The 20050-nt window shown below is 44.8% G+C and overlaps 1 protein-coding gene across 3 annotated transcripts in view; it reads right to left on the minus strand.

The window, feature by feature from the left end:
- The window catches only part of KIF5A (kinesin family member 5A), a 141467-nt gene extending 134994 nt beyond the window's left edge, over positions 1 to 6473 (minus strand). For all 3 annotated transcript variants that reach the window (XM_066584422.1, XM_066584423.1, XM_066584421.1), the window contains exon 1: positions 6009 to 6473. In XM_066584422.1, the coding sequence (XP_066440519.1) occupies positions 6009 to 6134 (126 nt within the window). In that variant the 5' untranslated portion in view covers positions 6135 to 6473. The remainder of the gene's footprint in view (positions 1 to 6008) is intronic.
- Between the last annotated feature and the right edge of the window lie 13577 nt (positions 6474 to 20050).

The raw sequence follows: 20050 nt of genomic DNA on the forward strand, positions 1-20050 counted from the left end.
ATGCGTGCCGCATCCATGGACTCAACAGCTGATCCGATGCTATTTTAATTGGGAAATAGATAGTGGCCAAAGCCCAAGTGGACTGGAGGAGAAACCAACGGGGGGCATTAATACAGAAAGAAATCTCAATTGTAACCTTTTGCATTTTATTACTAAACATCAATCTTTACAAGATACCGTCAGATGTCAAAACGCTGGCTGGAATTTCCTGATATTAGGGACCTTAAAAAGTAGGAGCATGTGGGAATCCATCTATGACTGGATGGCACCTACAACAAGCAAACTGACCGGCCGAACTGAGACTAGCATTGACTACAACCTTAATAACTTTTTTTTCCCATAGTATCAATCACAGTTCCCTTAGAAGTAATCAACTAGAGTTCGGTTCATACAGTGCAATACTTTTATTGCAGTGTATGAATTGGGCTTTGGTTGATTACTTCTATGGGATCTGCGTTGGCTTTTTCCGCACTGATTCCGCTTCGTAGACTTTTAAACTTTTCCTTTAAGAGAAGGTACTGCTGACTGAGTATCCGCATACAATCAGATCACAAATATTTCTGATGCAGGAACATGAAGTGTCAGGAAAGAAGAGACTGCAGCATGCGGTCCTCTCCCAGCCGTACGTCTTGTCCTCGTGGCCGCTAGTGCTCCTCATTAATAATACACGTGGAAATAATGAATATTTGTAAATAAGATCTCCAGTGTATTCATACAATACATAGAAGCAATAATTCCAGTAAAATAAGTGCTCATGCGCACACGCGTATTACGGATCTGCCTTGTGGACGCCATAGAAATCTAAGAACCCGCACTGAACCGCTAATGTCCCTCCAGTTTCATACAGTATCATCCGCACACGAAGTCCGCAAGAAACTAAATTGCGCCAAGTATCATGCAGGTATTCTCCCCAAGTACGGAGGGATTAGAGGGCGGCAGATTGAATGCCTATGGCCCCATAGCATGCAGCTACAGGGACTCCATGTACCTCTGTACGGCCTCCATAGGGGACTCTTCACACAGGCGGAATTGTTCCACAACACACAGCGGGACTTGCCATCATGTGGATAATTCTGCATCAAAATCTGAACATCCAACCTGCAGATAGGCTGATTCGTCTACCGGCTTCTGTTCCCAGGCGGTGGCTCCCGCAGAGAGTTCCACAGTCTCACTGCTCTTACAGTAAAGAACCCTCTTCTATGTCTTGTGTAGAAACCATCTTTCCTCTGAATGCAGAGGGCGCCCCGTTGTTACTATTATAGTTCTGGGTATAACTAGTGTTCAGATATGTGGATTTAGTGAAGATTTAAAAAGTATCAAATTCCACTAAGTTTTGCAACTAATTCCATCTGTGAAAGATGCTTAACTTTCCTTTGCGAAAACAGCTCTTCCATCTTGGGCCATATGGAACATATGGAAACACGTCCATAATAAGGATCCGTATTTGCTGGTCCCCCATTCCTACAGTGTCCACCAGCAAAGTTAGTTCACACAGCCAGCATGACCCTTTTCAGAAGGGTGCGCACGCATTCCCATTCATCTCTATGGTAGTGCATGCGCAGCCTTCTGAAAAAAAGTCACGCTGGATGTGGGAGCGCTGACTTTGCCGGGAGACTCAGCAGAAAGAGGGGAGTATGAGACACAACTCCACCGATTCCAAGTCACCTAAACTACAGGGTGGACCTCGGAAAAGTAGCGCAGCACCACGCGCTATCTAATAAAAGGCGTCTAAAAGAAAATCTGTCTATGCTGTCCAATCACAGTGCAGCTATCATTTCTGCTCACATGGGCAGATTTTAATTGCGGAATCAGCGATTCCCGTCCGCACGGAAGATCCGCGGTAAAACACAGGCATGACGTACATCCACGCGGAAAAACTGTCACATCCACGATCTTTCACAATTACTTTCCACGAATGATCACAGGTCTTCTGCTGCAGAAGTCCGGCCCGTTCGTGTGACCCAGCCTTAAAGGGTAGTGCCGGGTTACTATAAAGCACCATACACTTAATAATGGCACCCCCATATATGCACTATTACTTAGTTTATGGTGCTTATAGTTGATGACAGGGGAATGTCCCCTTTTTCCTTACCATACTCCGGGTCAGTATGTAGGGTGACGCTGCAGCCTCTGATTGGCCGCAGTGGACACCTGACTTCTACTGGATCTCAGCTGCACCCCGGGGCTCCAGGAGAGGTGAGCATACCCTCTTTTTTATTTTAGGCCCAATGGGTGGATTTGGGGGTGAAGCTAAACGGCTGCTTTTATGCAAAATAGCACTACAGCAGCTGATTTAGATCAATATTTCTGCTGACAGGTTCCCTTTAACCCTTGCCAATCCACTGTCTGACGTCTAAAGACATTCTGGCTGTACAGCTCCGATGTCAGAAGACGTCCGGCAGGGTATTCTTACTGTATATTACTGGCTGCTCTGTTGTAGGGAGTCTCTCCAGCATGTCACATACCGCAGTACTGGCTCTAGCCAGCAGATGGCGCCATTGTATAACGGCAGAAAGAGAAAGCCCCCTAGAAAACCCTGAATCTAAAATTGGATTGCAAAGGGTTAATAAAGAATTTCGGGCGGTCAACTAGTTACGGCTTATCAGTCCCCTGCATTTTTTGGAAAAACAGGTATATTACCTCTCAGGTATTTAGTAAAACTGGGTGACAAGGATTATAGGGGGTCCTTCACACTTAGCGAAACAGCTGCGGGCATTCTTTTTTTAAATCCCCCTCCGCAGGACTTGTACTGTAAATTCTGCAGCATTTCCGGCCCGTGTGAAGGCGGCGTAAGAGAAGATGTAACGAGAGCCATAATCCTACAACGTCATAAAAACAGACAGAACTGAGGAATAAGAGGAGACCATGACCCAGATTTACAGTGTGAAATCCAGGCACAATGATACCAGCTCGGCGTTACACTCTGTGCTGTACTCCAGAGCTGCATTTATAGTTCTGCAGGCTGCTGAGCTGAAATCCTCCATCGCTGCCTGCTGAATCATAGTCCGGGCAGAGATTGCTTTTATCATTTATATTTTGGCAAGTGAATCCATTCCAGCGTTTCCTGAAATATACAATGATGCCGGAAAAACTAAGCCCCTCCCCCACCCCTCCGGCGTTACCGGAATTCAGCTAGAGAATGTTTGTCAACAAGCTTGTTTACAGCTTTCAAACACAACAGGCGCAGCGGCGACGGAAGCTTCGGACTGTGATACCAGCTAGAAGACAGGGTTACTACAAGAGTGCGCAACTTTTTAGGTTAATATACCGTGTTTCCCCGAAAATAAGACAGTGTCTTATATTAATTTTAGTTCAAAAAGGTTTAACTTTTTTTTACATGTATAGCTGCCTGGACACTATTTAAATTGACTTTTTTAATTAACTGTTAGCAGGGCTTAATTTTGGAGTAGGGCTTATATTTCAAGCATCCTCAAAAAGCCTGAAAAATCATTTTGCATCCTCAAAATTTCTGGAAAATCATGCTATGTCTTATTTTCAGGGTATGTCTTATTTTCAGGGAAACGGGGTAGGTGAACGTAAGGCCAGGCTCACGCGGCCGTAAGCGTAAAACACTGCAGCGGTCACGCAGCGTTTTACAGATCTGGAGCCGGCAGTGATCCGGCGTACTGCGGTTTATGGCGGTGAAATTGTACCGCACATAACAGCGTATCTCACACGCTGTAATGCGCATCGACATGAAAAAAATAGTCGCATGGCGTTCCAATACTTATAATGGAAACAAACACCCTGCCCTCTCATTCAACAGCAATGCAAATTTTTTTTCCACGTAGCCGTAGGAAATAATGGACGATTATTAAATAGAAATGCCAAAAAAATGAGACATGCTGCGATTTTTCTCGCATTATTGCCGCAAGTGGAAAAAAAAAAATCGCTTCTTTATGTCACGCCATTGAAAATAATGGGTCCTTTCCACGCGCGATATCTGTGTATTTTGGAATGCACAGAAATTGCGCATGCAAATCACCGGATTCGGATTCTATTCACTGCATATGGCGTGCGCAAATTTTTATTGCGCTAAACGCAGCGCAAGTAAGCTTGGTGACACAGGCCTTACGGGAAACGACTTTTGAACATGCCGCTCCGCAAGCCGTGTTAGCTTCCGCACCAACATCCGGCTTCACGTAAGTGTATTTGCGCCAAACCTGTGTGTATTCTCTGCATGTTGCGTACAAATACACCCGGTCTTAGGCCGGCTGTCCACGGGGATTGCGGGAGCCACCGCCCGGGAGCAGGAGCCGCCGACGAATCTCCGCCGGTCAGCCCTATCTAATAGATACGCTGACCACGGAGAATCAGGGCAATTCGCAGCATGCTGCGAATTGCCCGCCCCGAGCGGAGAATCTCAATGATTCTCCGCTCATGGACAGGTGCCGGCGCGGTAAACCGCTGGCACATATACTGCCGTGGACAGGGGGCCTAAACCTGCAGATTTCGATGCGGAATTGAAAATGGCTTAAAAACCTCCCTGCGATTCTGCATCAGCGCCGCAGTCAGACCTGCGCACCTGTGGTGGGAATCCACGGCTGCGGATGTGGCTGCGTTCGAATTCCGTGCTGTGTGGAAGCATACAGCCATCGCTGACAGGTCCATGCTATATAGCCTGGTGACCTTGGGCAGGTCAACCTCATCGCTGGATACAGTAAAGAGTCAGGAGAGTCGCAACATTGTGTTATATAAGCGGAGCGAGGATCAATATAGGGGGAACTATTATAATAGTAGCATACAGCAGCGCACAACAACGCGTCACAATGTGCAGGGAAGTGACCTCATGTCTCCACCCTGTCCTTGCAGTTACACTGGATGATGATAATAGTGATGATGATATAAATGATGGTGATGATGAGGATGATATAAATGATGATAGTGATGATTATATAGATGATGATGATGATGATAGTGATGATGATGCTATAAATGATGATAGTGATGATTATAAAGATGATGATGATAGTGATGATGATGCTATAAATGATGATAGTGATGATTATATAGATGATGATGATGATGATAGTGATGATTATATAGATGATGATGATGATAGTGATGATTATATAGATGATGATGATAGTGATGATGATGCTATAAATGATGATAGTGATGATGATGCTATAAATGATGATAGTGATGATTATATAGATGATGATGATGATAGTGATGATTATATAGATGATGATGATGATAGTGATGATTATATAGATGATGATGATAGTGATGATGATGCTATAAATGATGATAGTGATGATGATGCTATAAATGATGATAGTGATGATTATATAGATGATGATGATGATAGTGATGATTATATAGATGATGATGATAGTGATGATGATGCTATAAATGATGATAGTGATGATGATGCTATAAATGATGATAGTGATGATTATAAAGATGATGATGATAGTGATGATGATGCTATAAATGATGATAGTGATGATGATGCTATAAATGATGATAGTGATGATTATATAGATGATGATGATATAAATGATAGTAATTATGAGGGTGATATAAATGATGATGATGTTGATGATGATGATAGTGATGATGATATAAATGGTAGTGATGATGATGATAGTGATATCACTGCAGGATGATGCCATCTTTATTCAAGGCTTTGTTTATATAGCACTATGTGGCAGTAATGTGCAGAGGTAGTGACAGCATTGGGTTGTGGGGTGAGAAAGGAGATCCACAAGGGGGCACTATTTCTAGCTTTACAAAAAACAAGGACGGTGGTGGAAATAAAAACAACATACATGATCACCTACTGATCCCCATTATGATGCACCATTTACCCGTAAACAACCCCCCTCTCCCTTGCTGCAGGGCTCCATGGAGGAGCATGCTGACTGCAGCGCATTGCAGAGGGAGGTAGATGCAAGGCGGCCACCATCATCAGTGCCAGTGTGTAAGAGGGCACTGCCACACCCTGCGCCCACAGTCCCATCTCACCACTACATACTGAGGCATCTAGAGGTGTCACTTACCCCCATGATCACGCAGTCGTCGCCCTGGAATACAGGTAGGTACTTGTCTCCTCTGTGCACCTCCGACTGATTTAAAGGGCGGAATCTGCAGAGCACCTTGATGCTGCACTCGTTGGTCTCGGCCATGATGGGAGATGGAGAAGCTCTGCTAATAGACGAGGGATAACAGAAGCAGCGAGGAGGAGGAAGACGATCCGCCGGCAGAGAGAAGGGGATCACTGGGATGGATGGAGGAAGGCGCTGCACATGGACGGGGATGTCATCTACGGGAGGCTGGGATGCGCCGCCGTCCGCTCCGTCTTGCAGTGTGAGCTGCTGCAGCTGAGCTCCGCCGTGGGGGGCTGCGAGGAGGTCACGTGAGCGGCAGGACAGGGCGACCCTCAATGCAGCTCTATGGGGAGGCGGGAAGATGTCCGCTGGCTGATGTGGGATACTTGTGGTGGAGCGGTGTGTGTGAGGAGGATGATGTGATGCTCTGCAGGTGGGGCTGACAGAGGCTGATGTGCTGCACGAGTGGACGGATTGGTGGAGCTGTGTATGAGGAGGATGGTGCTCTGCACATGGGCACTAAGGTGTGGGGGATGCTCTAAAGGAAGGACTGTCTGGGGGCCGCCATTAGTCAGAACCCAGGAAGGGGGCCAACACTTGTCTTATGGGTGACACTAATCTCCACAGCAGGTACCTGGGAGCCGTGGAGTAGTGAGAGACATGGGGCCATCACAGCCTCAGGCTTCTGGAGGAAGCCACTAAATATGTCTAGTATATATATCACATATACATAAATATATATATATAGTGTGTGTATATATATATATATATATACCAGCTGATATACCTGACTTCACCCGAGGCAATTTGGTACAGGTGTTTACCTGTTGATCACACGGGAAAGGTTATAAGATGTGTATACATAGAGGTGAGGGCTACTGTTGGGCTGCGTTCCGACACGGCGTATTCGTGGCGGAAATTTCGCGGTTTAGCCGCAGCGAAAAAACGCAAGATTTTCTCTGGGAAAGCGCTGCTTCAAAATCCACGGCACTTAGTGCCGGGTTTTGACGCGACTTGGCCACACGCTTTTCTGTTGCGGCCGGCGCTCCCATAGAGAAGAGCGCGGCTGCAACGGGGAAAAAAAAAGAATGGACATGCTGCGGCTGGCGGATCTGCACCTCAGCACCAGCTTTGCCGCGACGGATTCGCCGTCCCGTGTGGACGAGATTTCTGAGAAATCTCGTCCACATGGCTGGCTAATACCGAGGTTAGCGGCTGCAGGCGGATCCACCGTGGCGAATTTCTGGACGGAAATCCGCCCTGTGTAAACCCAGCCCTGTACTTTGTTGACACCACTTAGGATGTACACTAGGGTTAGGCCTCTTGACAGCCAGGTGACGCCCCCACTTCCTGATTGGATTGACTGTTAGCGGCGGGGCCACGGAGATGGAGAGCGTCGGAGCAGCTGCGGAGAAGACACAGCAGCGGCGCCGGCTCCGGACAGAAGTTGTTAGCAGCGGCGTGGGGAACAGAGAGCGCCGGAGCAGCAGGGGAAATGGCACAGCAGCGGCCACAGTAACAGAAACACAGCAGGAGGGAAGGGTTAGGGTTCGTTTTAGTGTTAGTCTTACATTAAAAGCTGTCAGTGCTTCCATGTTAATGCGCCCCCTGCTGCTCTCACATGAAACCATTAACAGCTAATAATGTAAGCCTAACAGGGAAACAAACCCTAACCCTCCATCCTAGCCAAAACTCACTACACAGGCTGCTAGGACCTTGCTGCTGGCAGCCAATCATTACCTTGTGGGCGGATACAGTCCATCAGTAGGTCTCCACCCATACTTGTGGTGGAGACAAGATACACCAGTACCGAGGTGAGGTAAATTCTCCTCAGTATATACACATAGAGGTGAGATAGATTCTCCTCAGTATATACACATGAAGCTGATGTAGATACTCCTCAGTATATACACATAGAGGTGAAGTAGATTCTACTCAGTATATATACATAGAGGTGAGGTAGATTCTCCTCAGTATATATACATAGAGGTGAGGTAGATTCTCCTCAGTATATACACACACAGGTGAGGTAGATTCTCCTCAGTATATACACATAGAGCTAATGTAGTTGTTGACCACAGCACACACGACACCTTAATGGTAAAGGGAGGACACTCCTGGATCAATGGTGCACGCTCCAAACCAATCCTGGATCACGGATCGGTATACTGCATAGTCACGTGAAAAGATGAAGAGCAGCACTCCAGGGAATTTTTGCCTCAAAGATTTTATTGTGCCCACACAGACAACGTTTCAACCCGACAAAGACCCGTAGTTTATCGGGTTGAAACGTTGTCTGTGTGGGCACAATAAAGCTATCTTTGAGGCAAAAATTCCCCGGAGTGCTGCTCTTCATCTTTTCACGTGACTACACATAGAGGTGAGGTAGATTCTCCTCAATATATACACATAGAGGTGAGGTAGATTCTCATCAGTATATACACACAGAGGAGAGGTAAATTCTCAGTATACACATAGCGGGTGAGGTAGATTCTCCTCAGTATGTACACAGAGAGGTGAGGTAGATTTTCCTCAGTACATACACATCGAGAGTAAGGTAGATTCTCCGCAGTATATACACATAGAGGTGAGGTAGATTCTCCTCAGTATATATACATCGAGAGTAAGGTAGATTCTCCTCAGTATATACAGATGGAGCTGATGTAGATTCTCCTCAGTATATACTCATAGAGGTGAGGTAGATTCTCCTCAGTATATACACATAGAGGTCAGGTAGATTCTTCTCAATATATACACATAGAGGTGAGGTAGATTCTCCTCATTATATACACACAGAGGTCAGTTAGATTGTTCTCAGTATATACACATAGAGGTGAGGTAGATTCTCCTCAGTATATACACACAGAGGAGAGGTAAATTCTCAGTATACACATAGAGGGTGAGGTAGATTCTCCTCAGTATGTACACAGAGAGGTGAGGTAGATTTTCCTCAGTACATACACATCGAGAGTAAGGTAGATTCTCCGCAGTATATACACATAGAGGTGAGGTAGATTCTCCTCAGTATATACACATCGAGAGTAAGGTAGATTCTCCTCAGTATATACACATGAAGCTGATGTAGATTCTCCTCAGTATATACACATAGAGGTGAGGTAGATTCTCCTCAGTATATACACATAGAGGTCAGGTAGATTCTTCTCAATATATACACATAGAGGTGAGGTAGATTCTCCTCATTATATACACACAGAGGTCAGTTAGATTGTTCTCAGTATATACACATAGAGGTCAGGCAGATTCTCCTCAGTATATACCCATAGAGGTGAGGTAGATTCTCTTCAGTATATACACATAGAGGTGAGGTAGATTCTCTTCAGTATATATACATAGAGGTAAGGTAGATTCTCTTCAGTATATACCCATAGAGGTGAGGTAGTTTCTCCTCAGTATATGCCCATAGAGGTGAGGTAGATTCTCCTCAGTATATGCCCATAGAGGTGAGGTAGATTCTCCTCAGTATATACACAGAGAGGTGAGGTAGATTCTCCTCAGTATATACACATAGAGGTGAGGTAGATTCTCCTCAGTATATACACAGAGAGGTGAGCTGGATTCTCCTCAGTATATGCACATAGAGGGGAGGTAGATTCTCCTCAGTATATACACAGAGGGGAGGTAGATTCTCCTCAGTATATACACATAGAGGTGAGGTAGATTCTCTCCAGTATATACACAGAGAGGTGAGGTAGATTTTCCTCAGTATATGCCGATAGAGGTGAGGTAGATTCTACTCAGTATATACACACAGAGGTGAGGTAGGTTCTCAGTATATACACATAGAGGTGAGGTAGATTCTCCTCAGTATATACCCATAGAGGTGAGGTAGATTCTCCGCAGTATATACACATAGAGGTGAGGTAGATTCTCCTCAGTATATACCCATAGAGGTGAGGTAGATTCTCCGCAGTATATACACATAGAGGTGAGGTAGTTTCTCCTCAGTATATACACATAGAGGTGAGGTAGATTCTCCGCAGTATATACACATAGAGGTGAGGTAGATTCTCCGCAGTATATACACATAGAGGTGAGGTAGATTCTCCACAGTATATACACATAGAGGTCAGGTAGATTCTCCTCAGTATATACTCATAGAGGTGAGGTAGATTCTCCTCAGTATATACACATAGAGGTGAGGTAGATTCTCCTCAGTATATACACATAGAGGTGAGGTAGTTTCTCCTCAGTATATACACATAGAGGTGAGGTAGATTCTCCGCAGTATATACACATAGAGGTGAGGTAGATTCTCCGCAGTATATACACATAGAAGTGAGGTAGATTCTCCGCAGTATATACACATAGAGGTGAGGTAGATTCTCCGCAGTATATACACATAGAGGTGAGGTAGATTCTCCTCAGTATATACACATAGAGGTGAGGTAGATTCTCTGCAGTATATACACATAGAGGTGAGGTAGATTCTCCTCAATATATACACATAGTGGGGAGGTAGATTCTCCTCAATATATACACATAGTGGGGAGGTAGATTCTCCTCAGTATACACACATAGAGGTGAGGTAGATTCTCTGCAGTATATACACATAGAGGTGAGGTAGATTCTCCTCAGTATATACACATAGAGGTGAGGTAGATTCTCCGCAGTATATACACATAGAGGTGAGGTAGATTCCCTGCAGTATATACACATAGAGGTGAGGTAGATTCTCCTCAGTATATACACATAGAGGTGAGGTAGATTCTCCTCAGTATATACACATAGAGGTGAGGTAGTTTTTCCTCAGTATACAAATCATTTCCCTAGGCTTTATGGTTTCTGAGAAAAGAACTCTCTCATGTAGCACAGATTTTCACATAGTTTTTCACGCTTAGTATTGAATATTGAAGTTGCGACCCCTTTACTTTTCCTAGTAGGACGTAAAGAATGGTCGTGGCAAATTTAATGTGCGTTACAATAAGAAGGAACAGATTTGGCAATTTACTTACCAACTACATGAGACAGATACACATTCCTCATATTGCTTATTTGATCACAGGACCTTTCCGGACTGGGCTACGTCGGGAAAACGACGACAGAAATCCGCACACACATAGGGAAACATAAAAGCACTATATGTAACAACAATCTAGATCTTCCAATACCAAAACACTTTAGCCAGATGAGACATACAATTAGTCAGTTAAACTCTAAGGCAGTGGTGGCGAACCTATGGCACACCTGCCAGAGGTGGCACGCAGGGCCCTCCCTACTGGCACGCGATGCCATCGGCCGCTCACCACTTGTAAATACTGGCAGGGGCCGCGGCTCTCCTGCCGGCATTCACTCAGCTGTGTTGCTAGCAGCGCCGATCTGGGCGCACACTGTGACGTCAGTGTGCAGCCAGGATCCTCCTCCCCCAACATCTCGGTACTGATGTACTATGTCGCCACCGGAAGTAAGGGGTGGAGCACACCACAACTGTGAGTGAGGGAGGTGTGTCACTATTACACCAGGGGTTGTTATGGGGTGTCATTATAACACTGGGGGCTGCCATGGGATGTCGCTAGGGCCGCTGTAAGATGTCACTATTACCACTGGGGCTGCTGTTGGATGTCACTATTACACAGGGGGCCGCTGAGGGATGTCACTATTACCGCTGGGGCCGCTGTGGTATGTCACTATTACCGCTGGGGCCGCCGTGGGATGTCACTATTACCACTGGGGCCGCTGAGGGATGTCACTATTACCGCTGGGGCCGCTGTGGTATGTCACTATTACCGCTGGGGCCGCCGTGGGATGTCACTATTACCGCTGGGGCCGCCGTGGGATGTCACTATTACCGCTGGGGCCGCCGTGGATGTCACTATTACCGCTGGGGCCGCCGTGGGATGTCACTATTACCGCTGGGGCCGCCGTGGGATGTCACTATTACCGCTGGGGCCGCCGTGGGATGTCACTATTACCGCTGGGGCCGCCGTGGCATGTCACTATTACCGCTGGGGCCGCCGTGGGATGTCACTATTACCGCTGGGGCCGCTGTGGGATGTCACTATTACTGCTAGGGCCACCGTGGGGGGTCACTATTACCGCTGGGGCCGCTGAGGGATGTCACTATTACCGCTGGGGCCGCTGTGGTATGTCACTATTACCGCTGGGGCCGCCGTGAGATGTCACTATTACCGCTGGGGCCGCTGTGGGATGTCACTATTACCGCTGGGGCCGCCGTGGGATGTCACTATTACCGCTGGGGCCGCCGTGGGATGTCACTATTACCGCTGGGGCCGCCGTGGGATGTCACTATTACCGCTGGGGCCGCCGTGGGATGTCACTATTACCGCTGGGGCCGCCGTGGGATGTCATTATTACCGCTGGGGCCGCCGTGGGATGTCACTATTACCGGTGGGGCCGCTGTGGGATGTCACTATTACTGCTAGGGCCACCGTGGGGGGTCACTATTACCGCTGGGGCCGCCGTGGGATGTCACTATTACCGCTGGGGCCGCTGTGGGATGTCACTATTATCCTGGGGGCTGCTGTGAGATGGCAGGGCTGTTTCAAAATAGACAGCCTGCAGATTTTGACTACTTTTTGGATGTGGAAATGCTGCGAAGTTTTTCCACAGAAATTTCCCCTGAGGACATTCTGCAGCATTTCCGGATCCAGAAAGCAGTTAAAATCTGCACGTTGTCTATTTTGAAGCGGCCCGGTCCTTTTTAGGACGACGGGGGTAAAATCATAGGTCGTGATAAGCCCCGCCCCCTGATGTTTTGGCACTTTGCAATAAATAAGTGGGTTTTGGGTTGCAGTTTGGGCACTCGGTCTCTTAAAGGTTTGCCATCACTGCTCTAAGGTGATAGACCAGGCGACCGATTTATTGAAGAGACGTGAATTGAATTGGATATTCACTTTGGATACAATGTCACTGAAGGGCCTTAGTTCGGAGCACCATTTCATGCCCCACACCTACTTCTCTCTCAGGAGTAAGCCTCATTATATACATGTACTATTGACAGTACCATAGGTCTCTACTGGCTTTTTGGTCTACATACTTTGTTTTTAATTCTAATTTTATGTTTTGTCTTTATTTTTAGATTGTCTGACTCTATGAAAGATTCCGGCATCCATTTAATGTCTCCTCCGTCAAGTTATCTAACTAGTAGCATCAAATGTGCCATGATACGATCGATTAGACAATATGAACATTTGTCCATGTTTAAATAAAGTTCCACTAATGACTATTAGACTTTGGTTTATGTGATTTGTAATTCTCCATGATCGGCGCTATTACTATGTGCTGATAATTTTTAAAGAAACTAATGTATTACATATTCAAGATAAAATTATGTGTGCATATCTAAGGGTGTATCCGCACGGGCGACAGCAATATCGCTGCTACAAAATAGCTGCGATATCGCTGTTATGTACACGCAATTTTGTAGCATCGGGATGCTTTTTTCCTGTTAAAAATGTAGCATTGTGATGCTGCTACATGCAATTTTTTAAATTTTTTTTTTTTTTCTCACAGTACCAAATCACACAATTTTGTAGCAAGAAAGTTAATAGGACTTTCTAATGTTAACATGAACATCACAAGTTTGTGCCATGCCATAAACAAGGAGGCTCCATAGGGAAACATGGGCTACAAAACATAGCAAATCACAGCTGTTTAGAGCACGCCGCGATTTTGTCATCTCGCAATGTAGCAGGCTACAAAACATCGCTCGTGGGGATGAACCTATAGGAAAGTATGGGCTCTACATACATGTGATTTGTAGCACTGTCACATCGCTACAAAACCACCCGTGCGGATACAGCCTTATATGAATTACATGGATCTGGCTTGGTTAAGTCAACATGTGTGAAGTGCATTTTCATTAACTCTCTAAAACATTCATTATAGATTGATTATAATGTTCTACAAACATAAAATTCGGCTGCACCATTCTTTAGGTCCTAAATAGGAAAAGTAAAGGGGTCACAACATGATTATTCAAAGCTAAGTGCGAAAGTATTGGCACCCCTGTGTAATGTACCTAATCTAATTCTCTAACTTCCCTGTGTCGTACAAAGATGACATTTGGCACAACCATTCTTTATGTCTAGAGATGAGCGAGCACCAAAATGCTCGGGTGCTCGTTACTCGGGACGAAATTTTCGCAATGCTCGAGGGTTCGTTTCGAGTAACGAACCCCATTGAAGTCAATGGGCAACCCGAGCATTTTTGTATATCGCCGATGCTCACTAAGGTTTTCGTTTGTGAAAATCTGGGCAATTCTACAAAGTGGTGGGAACGACACAGCAACGGATAGGGCAGGCGAGGGGCTACATGTTGGGCTGCATCTCAAGTTCCCAGGTCCCACTATTAAGCCACAATAGCGGCAAGAGTGCCCCCCCCCCCCCGCACTGTCAGCGTAAAGATCGTTCTCCTCTGCCATAGCTGTAACAGCTGTAGCAGAGAAGAACGATGTTTGCCCATTGAATTCAATGGAGCCAGCAATACAGCAGGTTCCACTGAAAGCAATGGGCTGCCGGCGATCGCAGGATGAATTGTCGGGAAGGGGTTAAATATATAACCCCTTCCCTGCAATTCATCCAGAAATGTGTTACAATAAAAATATATACCGGCGTATAAGGTGATGGGGCGTATAAGACGACCCCCCAACTGTCACCTTATACGCCGGCAATACAGTGGAGCAAAGAATAAAAATCATTACTTACTTCTTCTGACGTTCTGTGGCGCTCCTGCAGGCTGTTGCTCCCTCCTGGTCCACGGCAGAGTATTGCTTTCTGGACGCAGGGCTTGAAATCCCCGCCTCCAGAAACACAGCCAATCACAGCCATTCAATGACATCATTGTCATTGGCTGTGATTGGCTGAAGGCACGTGTGTTTCTGGAGGCGGGGATTTAAAGCCCTTCGTAGAGAAATCAATGCTCTGCCGGGAACCAGGAGGGAGCAACAGCCTGCAGGAGCACCGCAGTACACCAGGAGGGAGTGACAGCCTGCAGGAGCGCCGCAGAACGTCAGAAGAAGTAAGTAATGATTTTTATTCTTTGCTCCACTGTATTGCCGGCGTATAAGGTGACAGTTGGGGGGTCATCTTATACGCCCCGTCGCCTTATACGCCGGTATATATTTTTATTGTAACACATTTCTGGATGAATTGCAGGGAAGGGGTTATATATTTAAGCCCTTCCCGACAATTCATCCCCGCGCACGCCGACAGCCCATTGCTTTCAGTGGAACCTGCTGTATTGCTGGCTCCATTGAATTCAATGGGCAAACATCGTTCTTCTCTGTCACAGCTGTTACAGCTGTGGCAGAGAAGAAGGATTTGTCTTCTAAATGTTCTCAATGGGGCGGCGCTGCTGCCGCCGGCCCCATTGAGCGCATATAGAAAAGATTTATGGCCTTAAGAAGGACCGTTGGGGTTCTTGAAACCTAAAATACTCCTAACGCTCTCCCTATAGCAGCTCCAACACGATAGCACTTTCCCTGAACTAATGTCAGAACGCATCTGTGGCGAGCCGCGGGAGGGCAGATTTATATACTCGGGTGACACCTAATCTCGCCAGCCACTCACTGCAGGGGGGTGGTATAGGGCTTGAACGTCGCAGGGGGAAGTTGTAATGCCTTCCCTGTCTTTCTATTGGCCAGAAAAGCGCACAAATTTCTCAGGGAAGAAAGTGAAAGTAACTCGAACATCACGTGGTACTCGTTACGAGTAACGAGCATCTCGAACACCCTAATACTCGAACGAGTATCAAGCTCGGACGAGTACGCTCGCTCATCTCTATTTATGTCCTAAATAGGAAGAGGGGGTCACAACTCGAAAATTCAATGCTAATTGCAAAAGTATTGACATCCCTATGTAATATAACTTCCCGGTGTTCTACAAGCGTGAAATTTGGCACAAGCATTCTTTACGTCCTAAATAGGAAAAGTAAAGGGGGTCGCAACTCAATTATTCAATGCTAATTGCAAAAGTAAGTGCACCCCCATGTAATGTAACTACCCGGTGTTGTATAAGCATGAAATTTGGCACGACCATTCTTTAGGTCCTAAGTAGGAAAAGTAAAGTTGTCACAACTTGAATATTCAATGCTAATTGCAAAAGTAAGTGCACCCCTATGTAATATAACTTACCAGTGCCGTACAAGCGTGAAATTTGCTGCAAGCATTCTTTAGTTCCTAAGTGAGGGGTGGCACATTCTGCAGAGAGACATCGGCACATGCCGCCCGAGGAGAATCTAACGCTCCTCTATGTGTATACATATTTTATTCCCCGGTTCCTCTAAAGTAACCACAACTTCATAAAAGTTTCTGTGCAAACAACACGTAAACACGTGTATCAAATTAACTTGGACGAAGCCGGGTATATCAGCTAGTTATTATATATTAGACATATGTGGTTATGCAATCTGGGGAGTCCTTGGAGAGGTCTACGCATATGGATAGATTTCTGTGCCTTTTGCGTCTGGGATCCATGGTGATGCCAGATAACGTGCTCTCGCGATATCTGTGAGATTTCGCACAGGCATAGACGCTATCATTTGCTATGTATGCTAGCGACAATCACACATGCGTGGAGATGTGGAGATACTGATACATGACGTATATGTGTTTCACTCTGTATAACCAAAGGACGCCTGCGCTCTAGCCTTAGCCTTGTACGCATGCGCACCTTTCACTGGATAGTATCATGTGATGTGTGGGATAATTGGACATGCGCAGTCTGTATCTTCAGACACCGGAATTGTTTAACCATTTGACTCTGGACAGAAATGATGACGTTTGGCTCCTGGATCTTTTCCATGTAAGCATTGTGGTATTTATGGGGTTATACGTATCTTATAATGTGATCGATTGCTAACAACTGAGCTTTATCACATTATGGGTGTATACAATGTTGTGATTAGATTAGATATTTGTGTATGTAACTATATATGACTGTCATGTTGTATTATTTAACTAAGCTTGATAAAAGCTGTTTGTGACGAAACATTGCCGCTCTTTAACATGGAGGAATAAATAAGGAAGACTTCTTTGCACCATTTATGCTGACGCAACTCTTTATGTCTGTCGTGGATCTTTTTGGAAAAAGGGCTCAGGTTCCTGAAGCTGGCGCTGCATAATATACTGCCTCATCCTGGTGGGTAAGATTTATGTGCTGTTGGTAGATTCCACTTCTTTGCCTGGTCACTGAAAGGTGCAAGGTACAACATTTCTTTAAGACATACCAGTAAGGTCCATTTCCTGCCACATCGGGATTGTTCTCAGCAAGAGCAGCCAAGTAATCTTGTAGACAGGATACCTTTTAATGGCTAACAGAAAGACAGACATAGTGGAATAGATTAAAAAAAAAATATATATATATATATATATATATATATATATATATATACACATATGAAAAGGCACAGACATGGTGTGATTAGTTTGCACTTAGCCTGTTCTTGTATAGCAATCAACTCCTTCAAATATATTTTATCTTGTTTCATGTTTTTCTGCTTTTGCATGCTGCTGCAGCCCCGCTCTTTGTTTGTTCAAATGCTCAGCCTCAGTAAAGGCCCATTTAGACACAACAATTATCACTCAAAAGCCTTCTTTCGTTGTCCGATAATCGTGTCTAAATGTGCCCATCTTTCACTGTTTGGCCAAACGACGGTTTTCAGTTCTGCTTGAAAACCCTTGTTCAGCAGAACAGCTGATAAGCAGGACCACGTGCTGTGTGTGCTGTCCATGGTGCTGAATTCTCCACGGGGAGCCCGTGGCTGAACAATGGAGCTAATTACAGAGCTTAGACCTCCTGTTGAGTTCTGTAACAGCTCCCACAAGCTCATTTGCATGCTAATAAAGTACTAATAGCAATTAGTGCCTATTAGTACTTTATTCAAAACAATTGCTGATCTTTCAATCTTTTGAAAGATATCTGTGTGTGTAAATGGGCCTTAAGGTCACCTCCTCCTTTTCTCTTCAGTTCCCATGAGCCCTCAGGCTTCTCTGCCAGCACTGGACGTGTCCACAGTACACACACACTGGCCAGAGACACGCCCCTCCTTCACCACCTGTCTTGGGATTCCAGTCACTTCCAGGATCCAACCTGTATGCTACCTCAGTCTTGCAGTACCTACTTCTGTAACCCCCCAGCTAGTATTAAAGGAATTGTCCATTTTTTGCTGCTGATGGTGGCTGACACTTCACAGCTGCTATCAGCCAGTATCTAAATGCCCATGGTTGTGCCATTGCAGAAGGGGCTCATACACGAGTGTACGCAAGCTGCACCTGACGCTCTTGGATGCCACAGCACACCTTTCTGTACTGCGTGAGACATTGCACTTTCAATTGTGGTTCGTGATATGGACTGAACAGGATGTGTTGCAATATTTTTCAAGCGGACCATTGGCCTGTGTTTATAGCCTAATTGGCTATAACGGGTCTGTGTCTGAAATACACAGATGACACACGGATGGAATATAGATGCGTGTGCCTGAGCCCTGAAGCTGGTATTACACAGTGGTATTTCTTCCCTGCTAAACAAATGTAAGGCGAGAAACTGCAGCTGGTACCTAGACTTCGTATCATGGGCAGCAGCGATGCGATGCCCAATTGTTCACAAGAAAAGGCATCGCTGACACTCCTAATTTCTTTCGTGACAAAGCTGCGATATCAGCGCGATTTTGTAGTGGCGATATCGCTGTTGTCCGTGTGAAAGAAGCCTAAGAGTCATTTTCACTTTTAGCAGATCTTTTCCACATGTTATCCCCCCACTTTTTCCTGCTGTGCATAATACTCAGAGCAATCCTAGAGGTTGAAAGCGTAGGTCTTCAGACAATGCTTCACAAGCTCCTGTGCATTAGTAGTGCGCAAAGAAACACTGACAAAATACAGCAATGATCCACAACAGAACAGATTATACAGCAGCAAAATCCCCATATAATCTTTCTCATTCTTTCTTATTCTCTCTCTCATTTATATTATCTCTCTCGTTCAGTCTCTCATTCATATTTTCTCTCATTTCTTCTCTCATTCATATTATCTCTCTCATTTATTCTTTCTGTCTCTGTCATTTATTATAATTCCTATTCTTCCTCTTCATTCATCCATTCATTCATATTATCTCTTAATCCCTCTCTCTCGTTCATTCTCTCATTTATCATCTCATTCATTCTCTGTCACATTCTCTCTCATTCATATTCTCACTAATTATTCTCTCTCTAATCCATATTCTCTCATTCATGCTCTCTATCGCATTATCTTTCTCATTCATATACCTTCTCCTTTATTATCGCTCTTATTCATATTCCCTCTCTATCATTCACATTCTCTCATTCATTTTCTTTAATTCATAATCTCTTTCATTCATATTCTCTTTCTAATTCATATTATCTCATTCATATTCTCAAATTCATTCTCTTTCATTTATTCTATCATTCATAATCTCTTTCATTCTCTTTCTAATTCATATCATCTCATTCATTCTCTCATTCATAATCTCTTTCGTTTAATCTTTCTCATTCAAAATCTTTCATTCATATTCTTTCATTCATTCTCTCTTTTGTTTATGCTCTCTCATTCATTTTCTATCTAGTTCATTCTCTCATACATCCTCTCCCTCTCTCATTATCTTTCATTCATTCTCTCCCTCATATTCTCTCTTTCTTATTCTCTCTAATTCATACTCTCTATCACAATTTCTTGCTCATTCATATTTTCTCATTTGTTTATTCTCTCTATTACATTCATTCTTTAATTCATCCTCTCATTATCTTCCATTCGTTCTCTTATATTATCCTTCATATTTTCTCTCTAATTCATATTTGTCTCTCTCATTCACATTCGCTCCTTCATTCAGATCATCTCTGTCATTCAGTCTCTCAATCTTTGTCATTCATATTCTCTCCCTCATTCATACAAGCTCTAATTCAGTCTCTCTATCACATTCTCTCTCATTCATTCTCTTATTCTTTCTTATTCATATTGTCTTTCACTCATTCTCTCTCATGTATATTCTCTTGCTCTCATTCAT

This window comes from Eleutherodactylus coqui, chromosome 1, assembly GCF_035609145.1.
Source record: "Eleutherodactylus coqui strain aEleCoq1 chromosome 1, aEleCoq1.hap1, whole genome shotgun sequence".
Lineage (NCBI taxonomy): Eukaryota > Metazoa > Chordata > Amphibia > Anura > Eleutherodactylidae > Eleutherodactylus > Eleutherodactylus coqui.